At 41.7% G+C, this 24,368-nt stretch overlaps 1 protein-coding gene across 1 annotated transcript in view; it reads right to left on the minus strand.

Annotated features, from left to right (window-relative positions):
• Nucleotides 1–24,368, minus strand: part of MAA3 (P-loop containing nucleoside triphosphate hydrolases superfamily protein) — a 464,706-nt gene that overhangs the window by 403,886 nt on the left and 36,452 nt on the right. The window contains exons 5-6 of the mRNA XM_089415984.1: nucleotides 4,277–4,474; nucleotides 4,068–4,103 (exon numbers count right to left, since the gene is read on the minus strand). Coding sequence (XP_089272110.1) covers nucleotides 4,068–4,103; nucleotides 4,277–4,474 — 234 coding nt within the window. The remainder of the gene's footprint in view (nucleotides 1–4,067; nucleotides 4,104–4,276; nucleotides 4,475–24,368) is intronic.

Raw genomic sequence — 24,368 nt, forward strand, 5'->3', positions numbered from 1 at the left:
AAAAACAGATATCACTTTACATGGTGTTATGGCATGGATCTTATGATGAGCAGGCCGCTAGATGGACACTGTGCACTTTGGTAAGACAAGCTTAGGTTTGTGGTCTCCCTGAGTAAGAGGGAATAAGTACAGCTAAATATTTTCTTCATCAAGATATGCTAGAAGTAGAGGATTTCTAGGTGCTTCTATGATCTCTATTGTAAATCAATATGTTTGTAGAAAGATTTGTATTCGTCTATATCCTGTTGGGTAGAGCTATGAGGCTCTCATTAAGGATCTGATTATCAATATCATTGTCAAGATCTATCTCAGAAAGCAGCTTGGCACTATTCCCTATATGGAGGGATCCTTGGTTGAATGTTGAGCTCTAGGATCTCCTGGGGGCTTGGGGTACTTATTGAGCTATGAGCGACCATAGGGTGAGTGGTTCACCTTCCTCTATTGGTGCGCTATGTACAGGGTGAGTAGTTCACCTTCCCCTTTGATACCCCATTATGGTTGACATGTGTGTAGGGTGAGTGGTTCACCTTCCCCTATGATTGTGAACACATGTATGTAGGGTGAGTGGTTCACTTTCCCCTACTGTTGATGACATATGCATAAGATGAGTGGTTCACCTTCTCCTATGGCATATGAGCAAGATGAGTGGTTCACCTTCTCCTATGGCATATGAGCAGGATGAGTGGTTCACCTTCTCCTGCGGATGCCCCAGGAAGAGATGCATATAGGCACATGTTGACATATCAGTGGGACGTGGTTCATCCTTTCCCCACATGTAGGATGCTCATTCCCTACGATTGGTGGTTGACATGTCGGTGGGATGTGGTTCATCCTTTCCCCACATATAGGATCCTTCCTACGATTGATTGTTGTGACTTGTGTTTGTAGGATGTGGTTTATCCTTTCCCTACATGTGATTGTAACTTGCAGTTCATCCTTTCCCTACTCTCGGTATCATCTTGTGTTTCTATCGTCAAAAAAATGTTATCATGTAGATTGTATGCGCCGGATATCTCCTCGTGTAATATACAGAATATCAACAAGTACAACCCATACCAGGAAGAACAATCTAGTATAACTTTCCCTTGCAGGCTTGCTCCCATCTCATCCATTACAGTAATGCATAGGTGCCTAAGCCCCCCCTCACGACCCACATCCCAGGCAAGTTATAATTATTCCTGAGTAGTTTCCAACTACTGGCGAACACAATGAGTATAATGATTACAATATCCCTAGGGCTTACAAGTTTAGGAAAAGTATGGTTTAAAAGCTCTACCTAACAACATTTCCAACAAGCCATAAGCAGACGATATCAGATAATGGCCCATAAGCAAGTTCCTACTGATTGATAATGGATAGAAGAAAGTTTGCCACATTCACTGAATTTCTCTGAATCAGTCAATGCTTGCCAAAGCCATAAGATAACCATGCATGAGCTTAAGTTTCTAATGACTACACTCTCAACATTGGCAGGTCTTTGTTTCGTTCAGAATTCCACATTACCATGGTAGACCCAAGTCAGAGATGCCATATGCAATCCCCCATGTTGATATTTAAAGAAATATGTGCAGGAACCGTATTCATTTCCATAACAAATTTGTGGGCATTGATATATTTCTTTTGTTTCTGCCCTACTAGTGAATCAGTATGTAATCAAAGACCCCTAAAAAGACAAAATAATTGAAAAAATGATATAGGATATGTAAATGACTGATCAATTCAGTGATAAATACCCCAAGCACAGCTCAATCGCATCAGCTCACTGCAACCAATAGTTCTATCAACCCCTATACGCATGCACATTTATTTCTTTAGATACACTTCAAAATAAAGTCACCTGATATGGGAAAACGATTTCAGTTTCTGAAATGGCTTTAAATTCAAAAACAATAATTTCTAAAATTTTAGAAAGCAAAACAAAAATATTTTTTTAAGAAAATAAAGATTATAGAAGCATGTTTACAAAGAGTTACCTCTATTCCTGAGTTACACAATCTACCACCCCATGTGCAAGGTCTGCAAATGAAATCCAGATCCGCCAAGATCAATCATGGAAGTGGATCCCATGGAGAAGGAAACGGATCCTGCCCCCATGAAATCGACCCCATCTTTCAGAAACAGATCCCGAAATATCTATGGCAGTTTTGAATCTTGACCACAGTGTTAACTTTTGTAGCATCAGGTATGTTCTAGCCACAAAACTTTGTGGAGAGGCTAGAATGAATGAGTTCTCCAAAACCTAGAAATCATTTCTAGAAATTCCACCAAGAAGTGTCTCAATTAGATTATTAACCAATTTTTAATTATTTCCTAAGTCTAAACTTAGGGAATATGGTTAATTAATCAGTATGAAATTATTAATTGAGATGTGGTGAGAATCATCTAAAAACTCACACGAATCGATAGGAAATTAATCTGGGCCATCGATTATGTTTTAATCTTGGTTGTTGGCGCTCCAACAGAAAATTATAAGAAGAAGTCAATGGGTAGATGGAGAACACACCAGTGCAGATACTCAGTTGCCCAGGCAGATTGATTTTCTCAATGGCTGAAGTTCAGCAAGAGAAGATAGAGCCAGAGGTGAGTTGCAAGGGAGAGAGAGGGCATCAGCAGTAGTCCGAGAGTGTTGGATAAATTCTGGAAGGGCCAGTGTGAGAGAGAACACAGTTCATCAAGGCACTGCATAGTCACTGCACAAAGGATGACGCAGTGAGACCAGCATAAGGGCAGAGGGTCCATTTCCAAGTCAAATAATTGTTGTGGAAAGTGAGAAATTTAATACTAAATTTCTCTTGGTGTTTCTTTCTCTATTTTTGTTGTCTGATATCTTGTACATGAATTACTGTTGAAGAATACTACAGAAACCCTCATTTGTTGCACTGGTTTTCCCACATTGGGTTTTCCCGAGGACGATTGTCCAAAAGTAACTATGTTAATGTACTTATATGTGTGCTAGCACTTCTTTAATTTTCCTTGCATTTATTTTTCCACAATATTTAATTTGTGAAGGTTGAGTGTATTTATTTCGATATTTTCCATAAGAAACTGCAAATAATTTGTTTAATTTATTTAACAAATAGAAGAGATAATATCAATTACTGCCATAGGATTCCAGACTTACGAATTTTCACACACATATATCCCCAATCAAAACTATTTCTTAATGCAAAAGATTACCAAAGGGCCAAAACCATAAGTGCCTAACACCCTCAACACCACTTATACTCTATAAAAGGACTGATTCTTCCATTGTAGAATACAAAACATTAGTGATCAAACTTATTTTTTTATCCATAAATTTTATCTCTTTTCTCTTTTGACCTAATTCGGCCCCTTCAAGGCCAAGCGTCCAAGCTAGGGCTTGGTGTGAATTTCTAGGCAAGGAACATTTTTGGGATTGGAGAGTCTAAATGCCAAGGGCATAGTTGGTAGCCTCAAAATCAAACCTCTTGGTAGGCATTCACTTCAATTTTATCCATAAACTCTTGCCCTAGTTGTTTGCCCAAGTTGAACCCTAATTTGGTGTTGCTTCAACTTAGGGGCTTATATGAGGGTTTCATGTGCCTTTGTCTCATTGAAAATCATTGTTGGAAACCCTTTCTCTTTGCCTTGACCTTTGGCCATCCCAACACTCAACCTACTAATCAAGCCCTAGGTCTTGTGCATCATAAATTCGGCTTCTCTTGGAAAAGTGATTTGCCTCCATTTGGTGATTGGAACCTTGTATTTAAGTCAAGCTTTTCCATAGAAGCCTATTGGTCATAATATACCTTTGTAGTTAGAATATCCATCATAGGTGACCTCATATTGGGACTCATACCATTGATGAAAGTCCTTAAAGAGCAGGGGATTTTGGCCACTACCCCATTTCTTGGTCTAGTAATAGCTTTGTAGGGTACAACTCTCCAAGGCCTGCTAGATTTTGCGGCAACAAAACAGATTGTATGTATGCACATATAGCATAAAATATAAAGGAGAAGAATTGATATGAAAATTTATTTATGGAGCTAAAATCTCAATTTAGATCTCTGATACAAACAGAACTAGATATATAACAAATCACAGACCTGTATGAGCACAATAGGATTGCGAGAAAGGCCTGCCTGCAATAAATAACAAAGATAAACAGAAGTGCAATTAGCAAAATTGTTTGTGTATACAAGCTTGTGTGGTTACAACATACTTTTGCCAGAGTAGGTTTCAACTCCAAAGAAATGTAATTATGGCTGATATATCTAAAAATCGCTTGTCATCTAGAAACATAAACAAGTATCACCTGTATGGCTTGTAATTGAGATTCATTATGGTTACTCTCCAAATATTCCATAAGTCGTTTTGGAATATTCCATGATCTATTGTCCGCAATGTAATCCATACTCTTTGTTTGAGCAGAGAAAATAAGATCTGCAAAGGGAAGTGACCCAACTGATCGGAGTGCAGTGTATTCACGCAAAATTGTTGACAAGCTGCTTAGCTGCATATAAAACCAATAATAATAAATCAGGCCACTGCTAAAGACAAACATATTTTGCTAAGCATGCTGTTCAAAAATCTATCATCATTCCTTGTTTAGAAATCGAACACCATTCTAGTTATTATTTGATGAAAAAAAATCATGGAAAACACACACAGGATTTTAAAATGTTTCAATTTTTAAACAAATATTGAAAAATGTAGAGCATACCTGCAACTTCCTAATGCAATGATATGAAAAGTATATAAAGTCAAAGGAATGGTAAATATTGTCTCTCAGTCCAAGTTGCTTCCAACAAGTAGCTTAATACTTAAGGGGCTCAGGACTCAGGAGTAGAATGCACAAATGCTAAGGAAGAGCTTTGTTAATATTGCCATTTTCAATGAACCAGGAATATGCACATCTTGTTAGGCTGCCTTTGTGAGATTCTTGTTTTGACAAAAAAAATGAAAATCAAGATCATCTATTTGTTAAACACTAGTAGGTTCTGTTAACTTTCAGGTCTACTCCTAAAGTGTTTACACAATGCCTGAGGTGCTTCTTGAGATGTAATATTCCTAATTAGCCATGGCTAATTAGAATATTTGATTTTGCTCAATTTTGCCTTCTATAGTTATATGTAAATAATAAGGTGAGGAAAAGGGGACATAGCTCACATTTAGAACAAAAAGTCACTTCCTAGTAGCACAACATTGTGACTTAAGGGGAGCCAAGGGGGCCAAAGGACCACGCAGAGATGGGGCCCACATAGACACTTGGAGGGACTGCGCAGATGGAAAGGGAACACGTGGCAAGAGGGGATTACGTTGGAGGAGGTGAGCCTTGGGATTGGGAGAGGCCAATGCTATAAAGGAGAGAGGAGCCCCCTCATTTTGTCATTCGATTATGAGCATTTGAGCTAGTCACTTCGACTTGGAGCACGCTGGTTGTTTAGCCTGTCTGCAGCACTGTTTAGTGCACTGAGTGTCTCCGTTCGAAGATCTCACCCTTAGCCCCGGGGGACTTCGAGTGCCTACTCGAGCAAGGTATTTTCAGCAGTCTTTTTGCAGTAGTTTTGATCTTTGGCATTGAGGTGGAGCTGAGCATTGGAAGACTGCATAGTCTTGAGAGAGAGGGACGCAGTTCTTCTGGGAACAGTTCCGGGTTGAGGATTTGTGGAGGAGTTGAGCTGGGATATTGAGCAAGGGATCAGCTCTTGCATATTGGAGGGGTTTGACAGAGTTTCGGGCAGTATTTTAGAGGATTCTACTCAATGGCAGTGCAGGGCCTTGAGGGATTGCGTGATTCCCCAAGGGGGCGATTTTCGGGGGTTGGCCATTTCAGAAAAGCTTTCTGGGTTTTTCTGGATTTTTTTAGTAGGGGCGGATTCCAGAGTTTCAGCATTTTTTGAGGAGGGGAACAGCCCCAAATCCTCATTTGATTTCCAGTAGTAGCAACAGCACGGCAGTTTTCCAGCAGCATCCACACAGAGGCCATTCCTTTGTTATTCTGAGTGTATTTCTTCACTTGCCTGGTGCAAGTCGAGGTGCCATCCTTCTAATCACCTCCTGTACTCATTCCATTACTCAGTATAATAAAATGGCTTAGCATTTCTCTCTGCATTTCTCGAGTATCTGCTTATATTTCATGCTTATATTATTATATGTTACACCATTGTTATTTTTATCATTTTGAGTTTCCCGGTTATTATATTATTTGTGCATATTTGGTTGGAGTTTACTAGGGTTTTGGGGAAAATCTCTGAAACGGGATATTACAGTGGTATCAGAGCATAGATCTGGCTCAGCCTGTGGAGCTAGCAATCTATGACACCAGGGGAAAAGCCCTACATCTGTTACAGAGGTAGGAGATACAAAGACGTTGGGCGTAGGTTGGAGAACACCTACGGAGAGGGAGACTGTGTTCCAGTGGTGGACGCAGAACAGGAGGAGCCTGTGGTGGACGCAGGACAGGAGGAGCCTGTGGTGGACGCAGAGCAGGAGAATCCGATGGCAGATGATGACAGGAAGAAATTTGCGGACATGCTCCTCAAATCAGTGCAGGATCTGTCGAGGCAGATCGAGGTGATGGGGCAGAGATTCACGGCAGTGGAGGCTAGACAGCGTGAGAGCCCACGAGTTTTCCAGGTTGGAGAGGGATCGGGTGCATCTCACCATTTGCCAGAGCAGGGTGCCACTCAACATGATACTACTCAGCAAGTGGCCTCACATGCCCCTATACGCTAGACCATGCCCACTTTCCTAGCAGATATGGGGGCTGGAGCACAGCAGGAGGCAGAGCCCGATCATATGGGTGATTATTTTGCGGAGTACCAGGCCTATGGGCAGGAGTTCAGGGATGCTCTCTCATTTAGAGACTTTGTTCAGCTCCAGCGGGATAGTAGACCCTGCGACCATCACAGAGGATACCGGCATTATCACGATGGAGACACCCACTGCACTGCTAGTAGATTTCACTTGCCTATGTTTGATGGCTCATCAAACAGTTCGGCAAGGTCTTGGGTGGAGAAGCTGGACATCTATTTCCAGCTTAACCAAATGTCGGAGACAAAGGCCATCAAGGTGGCGACATTACATTTGGATGGTGAGGCCCAGGATTGGTGGTTCCATGGGATGGTTACACTCGGGCATTCCACAATGACGACGTATGCCGAGTTCACCAGGAGATTGATGGAGAGGTTTGACTGGAGGGATCCGGAACAGCACTTTGTTGAGCTGACGAGGCTCAAACAAACAGGGAGCCCAGAGACCTACATTGCAGACTTTTTGAGGGTTTTAGTAATGGTGCCAGATCTATCCACGGCACGGAGGATCTACATGTCCATTTTAGCCCTTCCATGAGCCCTTCGAGCTTTCTACACAAAACATAATTGCGGTCCCGGCAGATTTTAGCAATCTATTAGCTATAACCCTAGAGAAAGGCTACTGTTCTGGAAATGGCGTCCTCCCACTAGGTGATCCAGCTAGAGTCCTCGCGTGGTCGGGGGAAAAAGTTCCACACGATACGAATGCAGGCCAGACATCCAGGGCTTTTAAGGTGGGAAACATTGATTTATAATGTAACGGGTTAAAGCCATGCGCGTCTGCTTGGCTCCCTAGGAGATATAAAACTATATGGGCATGTTGAGGGGTTAGCAAAGCCACTTCGGGGTCTAGTCAAATCCGTTAGACCAACCACCCTTCAGGATGCTATTAGCAGGACCCAGGACTTACAGGATGTCTTACCCAGGACCCGGACACCTTACCCCCAGCGACAGGCTTTTCAGCCTAAGGGGAAGGATGTGAGGATTCTGCCTCCGAAGGGGAATCCAGGACGGGTACAAATTGATGATGATGCCAGGAGGGAGTTGAAGAAGAAGCGGTTGTGCTTCACATATCAGGAGCCGTGGGCACCAGGACATAGATGTGCTACTGGCAAAGCACATTTTATTGAGGTCTTCTTCGAGAGCAGCGGGGAAGAGGATGAGGAGGATGATGTGGAGGTAGGAGATAGTCATGCCATGCAGGGTCCCTTGCCGCCTCCACCACCGGCAACAGGTGGTGCAGCTTTTGCACCTACCGGAGGAGCCCTTACAACATTGCGAGGAGTTCCCAAGTATTTGACGCTGCGCGTACGGGGGACAGTACGTGGCCAGCGAGTATCAGTTTTGGTTTACAGTGGGGCCACCCACAACTTCATCGATGCACAGATGGTTGAGTGAAGAGGTATACCGACAAAGAGCTTCGATGAATTTTCAGTTTTGGTCCCAAGAGATCAGACCATGGTGTGTGCTCGTTATGTTCCAGAGTTATCAGTGACGATGGGCAGTTACACACTGACTGACCACTTCTTCGTGGTCAATATTCCGAACACCAACATAGTACTGGGTGTTCAGTGGCTCATCACTCTAGGGAAGGTCACTACAGATTGGAAGGCCCTAGAGATGGAGTGGCATGATGAGAAGACAGAGAGGCATGAGAAGATACGGGGACAGCACACATACCAGCCTCAAACTGTTTCAGCTCATTGGATGGAGGCAGTCTTCCGAAAGGGAGACATAGAGTGGGCAATGGAGCTGCGTGCATCGGAGGCAGGGACTACAGGGCAGACGGTGCACCCAGAGATACAAGCCATCCTTGACCAGTATGCCACAGTGTTTGGGGAGATTCCACCGGGACAGCCACCGGACCGGGGGTTTGCGCACACCATTGAGCTTGAGCAAGGCATACAGGCAGTGATTACTATCCCCTATAGGCATCCCAAGGCCTATCGAGATGAGATTGAGTGGGCCATTCAGGAGTTGCTGGCTCTTGGGCACATTCGGCCAAACACGAGTCCCTTTGCTTCTTCCGTGGTGTTGGTGAAGAAGAAGGACGGTACATTAAGGATGTGCATTGACTACAGGGCCCTGAACAAGAAGACCCTGAAGAACAGATACCCCATACCCAGGATCGATGAGATGATGGATGAGTTGAGAGGAGCACGGTTCTTCTCAAAGATTGATTTGAGATCTGGGTACCATCAAATTCGCGTGAGGGAGCAGGGCATTCCCAAGACCGCCTTCAAGTGTCACTATGGGCACTTTGAGTTTTTGGTGATGCCCTTCGGGCTAACCAACGCCCCAGCTACATTTTAGTCTTGCATGAATCACATCTTCTGCAGTCACTTAAGGAAGTTTGTGTTGGTGTTCTTTGATGATATCCTCATTTACAGCAGGACTTGGGAGGAGCATCTCCAGCACATTGAGACAGTATTGCGCATCTTGGAGGAGCAGCAGTTCTATGCCAAGCTCTCCAAATGTGAGTTCGGGTTGACGGAGATGTTATACTTGGGACACATCATAGGAGTGGACGGAGTGAGGGTCCACAAGGAGAAGATCAGGGCCATCAAAGATTGGTCAAAGCCAAGAAACGTGACGGAACTTCGAGGATTCATTGGCATTTGTACTTACTACCGGAAGTTCGTCAAGGGTTTCTCACAGCTTGCTGCACCCCTGACAAATTTGACGAGGAAGGGGGCATTCAGTTGGTCAGATACAGCGCAGCAAGCCTTTGACAGGCTTAAAGGAGGTTATGAGCAGCTGCCCAGTGCTTGCGTTGCCAGATTTTACGCAGCCATTTGTTTTGGAGTGTGATGCGTCGGGAGAGGGGATTGGCGTAGTGTTGATGCAGGGAGGTCACCCTATAGCCTTTGAGAGCCGAAAGCTCCTTCCGCACGAGAGGTTGTATTCTATATACGACAAGGAGATGTTGGCCATCATGCATGCATTGGCTAAGTACCGGCAGTATTTGGTGGGTAACAAGTTCAGGGTGAGGACTGATCACAACAGCCTCAAGTTCTTTTTGGAGCAGAAGCAGCTACAGGAGAGGTAGCAGAAGTGGATCAACAAGATCCAAGCATATGACTTTGACATTGAGTATGTCAAGGGTAAGAACAATGTGGTAGCAGATGCCCTTTCACGTAGGCCAGCCACGTTGTCTCTTATGAGCTTGGACGCAGACTGGAGGGCTCGACTCTTAGTAGAGTACTCCAAGGACAGATTTGCATGTGAGGTTCTGGATGGGCAGGTGGCGGATGACAGGTACAGGGTGGTCGATGAGATCATCTACTACAGGGACTGGATCTTCTTGACTGAGGGGTCTCAGCTCAAGAAGAGGATACTTCAGGCGTCACGTGATTCACCATTGGCAGGTCATCAAGGGTTTACCAAAACCTACAGGGCCATTAGAGAGAGGTTCTCATGGAAGGGCCTCAAGGAGGACGTACTCGAGCATGTCCGGGAGTGCGATGTTTGCCAGAGGACCAAGGGGGAGATGAACCATCCAGCAGGACTATTGCAGCCTCTTCCCATTCTGGAGGGAAAATGGAGTGTATTTCGATGGACTTCATCATAGGGTTGCCCATGGTACAGGGCAAGGATTGTATCTTTGTCGTCACTGATCGGCTGACAAAGTACTCACACTTTTTCGCCATATCCGCACACTACACAGCAGCGCAGGTGGCCGAGCTGTTCTTCAAAGAGATTTTCAGGTTACATGGTCTTCCCAAGACCATCACCAGTGACAGGGACAGTCGTTTCATGGGCGGATTTTGGCAGGAGCTTTTCTAGTTGGTGGGGACGGAGTTGACACTGAGTACCAGTTATCACCCATAGAGGGACAAGCAAACAGAGATAGTTAACAAGTGGCGGGCGGGCTACTTGCGTAACTATGTCAGTGGGCAACAGCGAGCATGGCTAAAGTGGCTGCATCTGGGGGAGTAATACTACAACACTTCACATCACATGTCCATCGGTGTGTCACCATTCTATGCTATGTATGGATATCATCCTTTATCTTTTGCTGACGTGATGTTTGGTGCTAGCAAGGCTCTGAGAGCCAAGATTTGGATCCAAGAGAGTCAGGATATTCTCCGAGCTCTCAAGGATAACATGGCTACAGCGCAAAACCAGCAGAAGTTGTATGCTGACAAGGGTCGGGTGGAGAGACAGTTTGAGGTAGGAGACTTGGTCTACCTACGATTACAGCCATACCGACAGTCGTCACTAAAGCAGAAGGGGGCTGAAAAGCTCAAGCCCCGCTTTTATGGGCCATACAGGGTGATACGCAGGATTGGACAGGTAGCATATGAGTTGGAGTTGCCCCAAGGCAGCAAGATTCATAACGTTTTCCACATATCATGCCTAAAGAAGGCGTTGGGACAGCATGTGACAGTGATAGAGGAGCTACCGCCCACGGATGATGAGGGGCATTTGGTGTTGTAGCCAGAGGCTATTATTGATACCAGGGAGAGGCAGCTACAGAGCAGGACGGTCCGGGAATTCTTGGTGAGGTGGAAGAATTTACCGGATGAGGATGCCACTTGGGAGAGAGAAAATTTTGCAGCGTTCGTCACTTTAGTTGCTTGAGGACAAGCAACATTTTGTCGGGGGAGACTGTAATATTCCTAATTAGCCATGGCTAATTAGAATATTCGATTTTGCTCAATTTTTCCTTCTATAGTTATTTGTAAATAATAAGGTGAGGAAAAGGGGGCATAACTCACTTTTAGAATAAAAAGTCACTTCCTAGTAGCACAACGTTGTGACTTAAAGGGGAGCCAAGGGGGCCAAAGGACCACGCAGAGATGGGGCCCATGCAGACACTTGGAGGGACTACGCAGATGGAAAGGGAACACGTGGCAAGAGGGGATTACGTTGGAGGAGGTGAGCCTTGGGATTGGGAGAGGCCAATGCTATAAAGGAGAGAGGAGCCCCCTCATTTTGTCATTCGATTATGAGCATTTGAGTTAGTCACTTCGACTTGGAGCACGTTGGCTGTTTAGCCTGTCTGCAGCACTGTTTAGTGCACTGAGTGTCTCCGTTCGGAGATCTCACCCTTAGCCCCGGGGGACTTCGAGTGCCTACTCAGGCAAGGTATTTTCAGCAGTCTTTTTGCAGTAGTTTTGATCTTTGGCATTGAGGTGGAGCTGAGCATTGGAAGACTGCGCAGTCTTGAGAGAGAGGGACGCAGTTCTTCTGGGAGCAGTTCTGGGTTGAGGATTTGTGGAGGAGTTGAGCTAGGATATTGAGCAAGGGATCAGCTCTTGCATATTGGAGGGGTTTGATAGAGTTTGAGGCAGTATTTTGGAGGATTCTAGTCAGTGGCAGCGTAGGGCCTTGAGGGATTGCGTGATTCCCCAAGGGGGCGATTTTCGGGGGTCAACCATTTCAGAAAAGCTTTCTAGGTTTTTCTAGGTTTTCTGAGTAGGGGTGGATTCCAGAGTTTCAGCATTTTCTGAAGAGGGGAACAGCGCCAAATCCTCATTTGATTTCCAGTAGTAGCAACAGCACGATAGTTTTCCAGCAACATCCACAGAGAGACCATTCCTTTGTTATTCTGAGTGTATTTCTTCACTTGCCTGGTGCAAGTTGAGGTGCCATCCTTCTAATCACCTCCTGTACTCATTCCATTACTCAGTATAATAAAATGGCTTAGCATTTCTCTCTGCATTTCTCGAGTATCTGCTTATATTTCATGCTTATATTATTATATGTTACACCACTGTTATCATTTGGAGTTTACTAGGGTTTTGGGGAAAATCTTTGAAACGAGATATTACATGAGAGTTGGGGTAGATGGTGTATGTTCAGCCCTTGGATGGCCTGACGTGAGTTGAAGCGAAAGATAGTCCTTGATGGATATGCGCAATTGGGATAGCTTGCTTAGTGGATGCTTGACCTCATATGGTTGTTGGCTTAGGTTATTCCCTTAGGCAATGGAGTTCTCTTGACAATTTCGTGGATGCCCTTCAATGTGTTAATTTTAGGGCTAGGTTAATTTTAGGACTTGGACCATGTTATTAAACAAGAAGTTTTTGCTAACCACATTCAAGGTCTCTCTCTTGCTCCTAACATGGACACTCTCTCCCAACTTCAATTGTGGATGACGCCCTCCTACTAGGGAAACCTTCAGTGAGGAAAGTTAAATCCTTCAATATAGTTATTGCTGAAGACTTGGACCGTGTTATCAAATGAGAAGTTTTTGCTAACCACACTCAAGGTCTCCCTCTTGCTCCTAACATGGACCCTCTCTCCCACCTTCAATTTGTGGATCACGCCCTCCTACTAGGGAAACCTTTCGTGAGGAAAGCTAAAAGCTTTCAAAGCAGCCCTAGATACTTTTATGTTTGCATCTAGAGGGGTAGTCAATAAAACTAAATCCCATATTTTCCTTCTCAATACCCATGTGGCCATTCAAAGGAACATTTCTTGTATGATGGGTTTTCAACAAGCATCCTTTCCCTCTAAATACCAAGGAGACCCCCTCCTGGATCAAGCATAGAGAAATGCCTCTTGGGAAGATCTTCTTCTCAAACTAGAAGATAGACTTTCAAACTGGACCTTTTGCTTCCTCTCACTTCCAACCCAGATTTTGCTAATTAAATCAGTTCTACATTATATGCCTTTGTATTTATTCTTTGTTTCAATAGTTCCCATGAATGTTATCAAAAGAATAAGGAATCTGCAATGGGTTTTCCTCTGGGGAGGCCCCCAAATAGAAAGGAAAGGGGCATTAGTGTCATGGGATAAGGTATGCCATTCAAAGGGAAAAAGTGGCCTAAATATAAGAGACCCTATCCCAATGGGAAAAGCCTTGGAAGCAAAACTATGGTCATGATGGCTAACGAGTAAAGGGGAGCTTTGGGAAAACATCTGGCAAGCATAATATACACCTCACATTCCAAAATAATCTTTGGTCTGCTTGGATGGCGAGTGCTCAGGTTCGCTCATATGGAGCAATGCTTGGAAAAATAGAAAAATAGTATTGTTTCTAGAGGTTTGTAATGGGCATTCAGTCTTCATTTAGGAAGATGCTTGGCAACAAGAACCTAACGTAGCCCAAAATGAAGACTTAACTCTAATCAGACAAGTGATCATGAATGTTGGTTGGACAAATATTTATCAACATCGGGACTAGACTAGGGATGAAGCTGAGGATAGAACACATAACTGGATCCCTAGCAAGAAATGGCCTATTCAATGGGAGGAAGGAGACCATCAGAAAAATGGAAGGGATTCTCCAATCTCAACTCATTATAATAATTAAGGACAGTGATGTTCTAAGGTGGGGATGGCGAGGGGATGGTCAGTTCCATGTTAAAGGGGATTACCAAATAGCAGCAAGATGCCCCCTAGCAAGTCAATCACGACAATGGAACAAAGTGAGGAATCCAGAATTGTGGCCGAAAATCTCAAACTTTCTCTAGTTGCTCAATCTAAAGAGCACTTTAACCTGGGACAAACTTATTTGTTAGGGTTTTTCCAGTCCATCAAATTGCCCTCTGTGCTTTGAAAATGAGGAAAATCAAAGTGATCTTTTTATATCCTACAAGGAATATGGTTAGATGTGGGACAAAGGAGCGATGTTTTTTCACCAATCAAATTAATCTTATACAGACGTCTTGGACACCCTAAATCAATCGCGGATGCACCCTTTTAAGAATGGCATTCTCTACCTAGCTTAGAATTCCTTCCCATGTTTTGAATGTATGGAAGGGAAGAAACAAGAGAAATTTTTAGGTCCAAGGTCCTTACAGGGTCAAAAATATGAGATTTGATGATCAAAAACATTAAAGAAGGAGTTAGTGCAAAATTGTGGGACCCTAAAACCAAACAAACTTCCAAGTCAGAAGATGTTCATCCTACAGGAACTCAATATTATGGGTTCCATAAGTTGGTCTACTCACAAATCTAGGCCTAGAGGAATCCCCTGGCCAGACAAATGGACCCCCCTCCTATCTTCTAGACGAAGTTGAATTTGATGGGGCCCTTCAAAGGGAGCCCAAGGCTAGTAGGCACAGGAGGAGTCTTTGAATAAGCATGTTCTTTGAATTACGAGGCCATAATTCTAATCATGGGGTGTAGTTAGTCGATCACATTAAGGACCCTGAGTTGCTTGTTGATCGAGGCCTCACTTACCTCATCATTGAAGGAGACTCCCCCTTATTAATCCAAACATTTTTTAAGTGGGATTCACTAAAGTGGATCAATAACTTAAAGAACTCATAGTACTCATCCCCTGGCATATTAAATGCACAGGGAACGTGCTTGAAAACAAGCTGGCCAACGAAGGGGTTACCTAGACCCCCACAGTGTAGATTTGGAATTTTATAGAAGACAACCCAATCCCACCCAAATTCAACTATCTTTCAATTTTAAGTAAAGATTTCACCTCTACAATGGGGTTTCGAGCCCTAGACGTGGCAAGGCACATATGAAAGAGGGTGAGGTGGCAAATGGGCCTGGACGCGTAGCAAACATGAAAGTTAAGGAAAAGGTTCATCAGGTGGTTGAGGAGCTCAAACAGTACAAGTTGCCTCAATCGTCACCTCCACTATGGTTCTAGTACGTTCTTCTACCCAAACATGACTGTGCAAATGATGGCCATCAATGGCCTATGCGAGCGAGAAAGCCAACCCAATTGGCCTCATGGGCAATGGCATAGTGAAAGGACTCCCAACCGATTATGATTATGGTCCTGGAGTTATGAGAAGACAGTCACTGTGAATATGCCATCATTTTTGAAGATGGACATGGTCTTTGGGTTTAGTGCTTAGTGGGAAGCTAGCCTATTTCTTCAAGGCATGGCTCGAAATATCAGCTCATTAAATGCTCTTCCGAATTTTTTGTTTTTGTGAGTGTTTTTTGTTTCTGGACCCCCCATCTTGTGTTCAACAATTCCAAGGGTCGACACTCAGGGTGTGGGAGACCAACAGTGGTGGTGGACTGGTAATTGACTGTCTTACTGCAAGGGGTTCAATTTTAATGGTGCCAACTCGCGAAAAGAATAAGAAAGGGAAAAAGATTGTCCTTATCTATCAAGGCACAGCTCATACTCGGGGTTTTGGGAAGCTTATGTGACTCACACGAAGCAAGATATGATTTGAGCATGTAGCCAAATCTTGTACCGTTCATCAACAGAGGGCAAGGCTACCATTGACAATGTAGATATGGAGGTTCAACAGTTATGGGAGGGCACTAATGTAGCTCGCATTCTAACAGAGGTTCAAGGTTGGGTCCGCCACCTAGGCAACTCCAAGACTCATGAGACGAGGTATCTTAGATTGGCTAAAAATATTGTACAATGAAAGCTATGGTAGCTCAGGCTATAGCTCCTAAGTGGTCTGAGATTGCAGAGGTTTGGCAACAACTCTTGATGTTTTAGGATGAATTTGAGGCCTTTTTCAAGGGGGTATTTGGCATTCAAATCTCGACGAAACACATTGTCGAAGGAGTGGAACATGTAGAGGAACACAAAGGCTCGAGGGCACTAAAGCGCTCCTAGGAGAACCCAATCCTGATTCAAGAGGATCTACTCCTGCCTTCGTCTAATTTAGTTGGTACTCTGAGCTTTTAGAAGCACGGTCACTACAAGGAGGTAACTTTGAGACCCCCCTAATGTAATGAGGAGAAAATTGACAGCACTAGTTCTCTTTTTTCTTCTTTTTCTGAGATCTGTTAACTGAGATTGTGTGATTATTCTCATGCAAACTGTTAAAACTTAAGTGTATGGATCATTTTATAGGACCAAGATTGTTTGAGGGGTTTCTTTATCAATTTGTTTAAAAAGCATGTGATACCATTCATCACAGTATAAGAATCACATTGCCATTACATAATCGAAAACGTGCCTAAATAATTGTTGAGATAACCATATTGTTGATATTGTTGAGATACCCAAGTTGTTGATATTGCTAAGATAACCAGGTAAATGATCTAAAGTTGCCACTATGGTCTGGTATAATTATGATTACTCAGGTGTTGCACAATCTTCGTGAGTCCAGCCAATCAATTGCACGAACCATACAATATCTTGTATTTGGAGCTCCTCGAATCACTAACTGATCTGTTGCCGCTGAACTGGTTTACTTCTCGGGGACAAATACAGACTCAGATTCAGTACCCAGTTCCCTTCTTCCTCCCTTGTAGGCACTTCAATCTTCTTGTACAACCATAAACAATGATCCAGCTCTCGTACTTCACTTTGCACTCTGAGTGTTGGTCAGTCTCCTCGAATTATAAGTTTTGTTGTTCCACTATGTGGATCGACCCGATCACTCTCACGTAAACTCACTAACCCATCCTAGTGGTCCTGTGATCTAGTTAGCACTTTTTTTGTCTCCTTGTGATGGTTATGCACAATTCTTGAACCCGCACGAGTTCAAACATCTTGTGTCATGCCCTTAGTTTCTGCACTTCTGCAAGTTAATTCAACCTCCAAGAAGCGATTCGACCTCTTAGACTCAATCTGGCTCTCCTATATTGTTGAAAATGTAACTAGTTTCGATCTTCATAATTGTTGTTGTACTCATTTCAATATGTAGACTATGTAACAAACAAAAGAAGAAAAGAAAAAGTTATTATTATTAAAGCATGGGTTTAATGCTCCTTTCTTATGGTCTTCTAGGTAAAAGCATGTTCTTCATGCTTCTAAGGTTTGTTAGGTCTTAGGATTTATTGTCATGAGTCAAAGGAGTCAACATCATGTTTATAAAACCCTTCCAGGAAAAATGTAATTGGAAAAAAAAAAGAATTTATTTCGAGTCTAGAAAGTCCTAGAAACTCCAAAAGTACAAGTCGGCCCTGGCAGCTTCAAATCGGCCTAAAGGAGGGAATTTGACCCCTTGGAAAGGCTATATAAAGAAACAATTCGACCCCATTTGCAACCCACTCACCAAGAGTTCGATCTCAAGAAAAAAGTTCAATCTGTTGGATGGTGTTGTCATTGATGTCAACCCTTGGAGTTTGACTGGGTTTGACTTTGACTAAAACACCAGTCATTGATGTCAAATTGATAATGAACACTTCTTAATAATTGTTTGGATTACATCAAGTGGGCAGCTCCACTGTTGGATGGTTGAAAACCCAGGTCCTAGGGTTTGGGTTCCCTCAACTTAGGACATAGCCCGACTTTGTCGAGGGATTTGAAATGGAAATTCTTTGATTTTGGCTTGGAGATCCACGTCACTAAATTATCCTCATCAAGATGTTTCTAGAGGTATGTGGAATGCCACGTAGTTCCTCCTGGTTTGAGAGATAATTGAGTTTGAAGATTGTGACCCCAGTTTCTGGGCTAAAACCCCAAGGGGTGGTGACATGGCATAATTTCATTGGTTATGGGCCTCAACAATTAAGCATGAGGGTTTCTTCTCATGTTTTAAGAAGTAATTATCGTATGGAAAGGTATCACACTTATGAGAAAGGTCTTTCATCATTAAATTGCTTAAATTCCTTTGCTATGGGTAAGACCTTTTGATTAAAATTTAAGTTAAAAAAAACAAGTGTGATTATTAAACTAAATAACATTATTAAAAGATGTTTAAGCTCCTAAAATCCTCTAACGCCTAACTTAGAAGCCCTTACATTGATCTATAAAATAAGACTTGTTCTAACCTTAAGCCATAGCATTCTCAACACATTTATCTTATTATTTCACACCTCTAAAATTGTTCTACGTATATGAGGCAAGGACAGCGAAAAATTCAGATGTTAGAGCTTGGTTGTCATATGGTTTTGTGGTCTTTCGGAGGAACAAAGGTCTAAGGTCTTAAGATGCAGCTTATCTTGTGTTCTTAAGCTTGGACCTGTGGAGTCTCTAAGTTTTTTGTGTTGAGAATTCAGTAGGGCAATATATATGTTAATTCTCTTAACTTGATAACTGCTTGTGTTAGCTTTTTACTTATTAGCTTTGATCTTTGTTAGTTCAATATGCAATACATCAAACAACTACCAAAACAATAAGAACAATGACACAGTATGTAGGCTCCAAGCCAAGGCCAAAACCCCTCCTCTTGAGGGGAAAACCTGTAAAATCTCTTCTTATCTTTTAGATCTTTCAATTGACGAATACCATGACCTAGACTCAGACAAGTACCCTCCAAGATCAAGTCTTCCTTGACCTCCTGTTGCAATATCTTCGACCTCCCCAGTAAATCCGAAATTCTGCCCCAGCAACTGCTGCAACTGTTGTTGCTTCACTAGGAGACTTCGATCTCCCTCTTGTTGCTCTTCCCTTGACCTCGCTTGCCTTGATTTGAGTCTTAGGGCTAGTAGGAAACCCTAAGAGACCTTCGCTTGCCTTCTTGCTCTTCCTGCTTCCAAAATCAAACTTCTAGACTTCCCCAGTGCAAAAACCCTAACTTCGCATTCCCAGAAGAAAGTAGAGAGACCCAAAAACACTTCGACTTCTTCGCACTTCTTTCTTCGTCCTTTTGTTGCTTCCTTATGAGAGATGAGTGAGTGAATGATCCAAATGAAGGACGAGTTCCTCTTATATATAGGCTTCCTTCAAGGGTGGACATGTCTCTTCACTTAGGCCGACTTGACAGCTCATGTAGGCCGACTTGATCTTGGAGGTATTTTGACATTTTCAAGACAAAATAAATTTTCTTTTACAATTTACAATGTGCCCATAGGGTCTTCCATATATGACAATGACTCTTATACCTAGGACAAACCCTAGAAGCACTCAATGGGTGCTTGACCTATAAAATAAAAGAACTTGAGCATGAAACCCATGCTCCAATAATAATAATTTCTTTTTCATTTTATATATACGAGAATACATTTCATACTAATGAAGACCGAACCTAGCTACACATTTTTCAACATTTTGGCCTCTTCCTATAGTTCTGAACTTCGGCCTTGAGGTAAGGATTTCAGAATTGATAGGGCATCTTATTGATTTGATGGAATCATTTGAGCGAAGGCACAGGCCCTCACTTGTAGCCCGCGGCATTTTTCTTACCTCATTCTTTTCTTCTAGACCTCAGCTTCCACTACAGCACTTTGGCCATTTTTGGATGAGTGTAAAGATCATTTCTCTTTGGTAATTTGTTTGGGTTCAGACCTAAGGTTGTTTTGTATACATCTCCAGCACTTCGACCTAGGGCACACCTTTTCTGGAGTTTGGATTTAGAAATTTTGTGTTTGAGTTGGACATTCTTTTAGGTCACCTCAAACTTGGGACACAACATTACAGAAGCAAAAAAAAGGGGTTAAGGGCTGTGAAAATTTCATACCGTACTCTTGCGTTGGATGCTGTATTAGGATTAAGACCCAATTAATCATCATACCTGCAACTTGATGACCTTAGCAAACAATCCTTGATATATAACTTGATTGTGAGATAAAGGTGAATGTAATATGATAGTGACATGTAATCTTGCAAAGCAATTCATATGATTCTTGATATGTCATACATCCAGGCAGAATGTGTATTGACTATGGTTCTAGGACTGTGTACTAACAAGGCTTTGGCACTTAAGTAACTGTTGTGTTTTTGCATTAACTTTGTTGTTTAACAGAGTATATATGGCAGAAACCTTGTAAGATGATACATTTGCATAGAAAGTGATTCACTGTAATGCATTGACAGTTGTGACAATAGTCCCTATGTTTGTGTTGACTTGACACAGTGAATTGATATATAGGTAGACTTGACAGTGAGATAATGTATGTCAGTAACATTGACAGTAAAGCCATGACATGTTACAGTGTTTGAGATCTTAAACAACATTAGTGGTCTTGGCATGATAGTGTTGACTGGAATTTAAACACTACAGTGACCTTATTGACACATATATGCATACTTGACAGGGGCTTGACACACAGTGAATTGACATATAAACTTGACATACAAGCTTAACCCATAGACCTGACCTATAGGCTTAGACTACAGTGACCTGACTAGACACAGATTTGACATTGATAGAACCTTGATAGTGACCTTAATGATTGCAGCATTGGTTGATTCATTGATATGACTCGACATGACAATATCACAATCGTTTGCAACAGCTTATTTACATGAGACAAGGACAGCAGTGTATGACTAGTAAACAGTAGCAATAGTGCTAAGACATATGCTGGTAGCCCTCCTTGGGCAGAGTTTGAGGAGCATTTCAAGCAGGTCATAGGGATGACCTAAGGCATCTTAGGTTGAGCCATCATAAGACTTCTGTCCCCGATACTTGCAGCAGCATTAGCAGTTTGGCACAGTGGTTTGGATGACTGCTTATTGTACTAATTAATTATTGTACTTTTCCTAATTTAAGTTTAGGAAAAAAATCATAATATCACTTACTACACCAAGAAATCACCTAAAGAGGCAACCAAATATCTTCTACATCGTAAGCCACCAAGCCTATGTAGAAGACCTTCCAAAGCTACAAAAACATCAAAAATGAGGAATTTTATACATCTTTATTGTTGTTCTTGTTGATGATCTCTTCATTTATGGTGATTGTCAAGAACTAAATCCGGTAAATCAATCCTATTTAGCTGTGTTTACAATTTGTCATTGGAGTGGCTTATTTTGATGTATGTCTCTCAATGCTTGGTTTTATACCATAACATTGAATTTGTCTACTCTATCAATCTCATTTGATATTTCTGAAGCGGAAAAACTTATGATACGCAGAATTATATGTAGAAATATTTTATTAAAAAGATGAATAGACCAATGATGAATGTTTACAATGGGTTGCCTGGCTTATATACCACCATGGGCACCCTTTGGGAAAGGGCATGATCTTATGATCGTGCCCTTTCGTCTAATTAAAATTAAAATTAAATAATAAACCTAAAGTTAACTAATTTTTTACATAACATTGCCTTCCTCTCGAAAGAATGCTTTGTCCTCAAAGCATAAGTAACGACGGATGTTGTTGAAGAATGATTCATTCTCCCAGAAGCGTCTTCTTCGGGTAAATCCTTCCACTTGATCAGATATTCCAAGATGATCAAGGTCCCACACTTTAAAAGGTCTTGGATTAATCTCTCAAGTTCCGTTTTTTGGTGATGTGGATATCGGTATGGCTTGACGTTGACAGGGTCTGACCCTGCCTTGACTTCTATTGTATGCTCAATTTCCCTATTAGGCGGCCTCTTCATAGGTAGGTCTTGAATTACTTTTTCATGCTTCCGAATCAGATCTTGTATCCCTGGTGACTCTTCTCTAGTCATATTTGCAGATAACATTTCTAATTGGTGACATTGTATTGCATAAGCAGGTGCTCTTCTTCGACTCAGCTTCATCATCTGAGATGATGATACAACTTGATTTTCTGGTGCTTGGAATCCGTGTAGTTTGTACTTCTGACCTCCCCATTTGAATTTTATAAATTGTACTTGATGGTTGGCGGCATAAGTGCCTAAAGTTCGTAGCCATTGGATACCTAGGACTACATCTACTCCTCCTAACGGTACCGTGAAGAATGGAGACTCTAGATTAAAGTCTTGAATCTGCAAATTGACCTTATGGCATTTCCCTACCTTTTCAATCTTCTTACCATTAGCTACCATCACTTTCATGTTTGGTAAGGGAAATGAAAAAATATTGAGTCTCCTTGCCACGGTTGCATCTAAAAAATTGTGTGTGCTACCTGAGTCGATGAGAACCACTACGTTGTTCTTCTTTATGTGTCCTTTTAACTTTAAAGTCTGAGGTTGTGATATACCTGTCATAGCTGATAATGACACTTGCGGAATACTTCCGTCATCTAATTCTGGTGAGAATTCTGGGGTGTCTTCTGTGTCTTCTATGTCATAATCTTCACTGTTTGAATCATTGGTTGCTTCACAATTATATAGGTTCTTTGGTTCTTTTCCTTTAGCACATCTATGTTTGGGGTCCCACTTCTCACCACAGCGCTTACATTTACCCTCTTTTATCCTTTGCATTTCCACATTAGATTTTTAATCTTCATGACGATGTGGTGGAACATATCTTGTATTATTTGAGTCCACATACTGGGGTATCCTTCGTCTTGCATAAGTTTTTTCCGCTTTTGACCAAAATATTGGTTCGGATTTCTTTTCCGTTGTTTTTGCTTTTCGTCTTGCTACTTTTATAGATGTAATGTCATGCATCTCAAGTTCTGCTTGTAAATGGGTTTTGAGTCCCGAGATGTATGACTGAATTAGACGAGATTCTGATAACCCGGGTACTCGTGTTACTAAGGTCTCCCATTCTTGAGTGTATTCGTCCACACTTCCTTTTTGTCGTAACTTGATGAGTTTTGAAAAGAACTCTTCTTCTCTTACACCTTGGAATCTTTTAAAGAATGCATCTTTAAATTTTCTCCAGATAATGACATGTGTTGTTTTTTTCCACCACATATACCAGTTATATGCTTCTCCTTCCATTTTCATGGATGCATGCCTGAGCTTTTCGTCATCGTCATTGATGTCATATATCTCAAAGTATTCTTCTGCTTTATTTATCCATGCAACATTATTTTTTTCGTTTCCATCGAATTTAGGCATCTCGACTTTTGCCCTTCGCTGGTATGTTGTTAATGGTTGAGCGAAAAAAGGGTGTTGATTGTTAAAGTTATCCCAGAGTTGCTTGTTTGTAAAGGCTGTGTTACTCGCTTCTTGGTGGGGTGTCGCTGATTTTTTTGGGGATTCAACTTTTTCATGAGAGTCTGTTGACTTTGTTGAATCTGACGAGATGTGTTCTTGATTCTCTTCACCTTCTTTTAGTAGTTGTTCGGGTGTACAATTCGAACTTTTACACAGAACTTTCAGCATTGTTAAGACCTCTCTGATGCCTGCTTTTGTCTGAACATGGTAATTTTCCATCTTTATTTCTATTCGATTTGTCGTATCGTGAAGATTTTTGATTTCATCAGCTTGCTCCCCAAGCTTGATCTGGAATTCATTTAATCTTTTATTTACCTCATCGTGGTTGCTATTTATCTTATGCTCTGCATCCAACAATTTTTTTTGGAAATCCGCCATTGTCATTGTCGACATTGAGCGGGTTTGCGGGGGCGTGTATTTATTTGCCAGCTAAAATATTTTTCCTCCCTCTTTCTTTTTTTTTTAATTAGCTAAAATAAATTTTATACATATAAATTTTAATTAATTAAAATAAATTAAATTAACATATATATAAATATAACTTTTAATTAATTAAATTATATATATATATAACTTTTTAATTAATTAAATAATTTTAATTAATTAAATTAACTTTTTATATATATATAAAACTTATAACTAAATTAAATTATGTATTATATATAACTTATATATATAATTATATTATATATATATATATATATATATATACACGTTATAAATATTTTTGACGTTATATATAAATAAACGTTATATATTTGATGTTATAAATATATTATATTTTATTTACTGCGGACAGTCACATCTATTGGTGGTCACCTCCCGTTGATCATTCAAAAGAAAAACCCTAAAGCGCAGGTCACTGCAGCGCTTATTCCAATTAACCGCAGGTCCACCACACAGGATAGTCCACGACGCAAATTTTCGGCGCTGGTTCAACGTGTCAACCGCAGAATTATTCCGTGGAGTTTATGCTACAGCTCGGTGTAGCCACGCCCTGACAACCAG

The sequence above is a fragment of the Pinus tabuliformis genome, chromosome 3_2, assembly GCF_031772625.1.
Source record: "Pinus tabuliformis cultivar Carrire ecotype Pingquan chromosome 3_2, CPIR1, whole genome shotgun sequence".
NCBI classification, from domain to species: Eukaryota; Viridiplantae; Streptophyta; class Pinopsida; order Pinales; family Pinaceae; genus Pinus; species Pinus tabuliformis.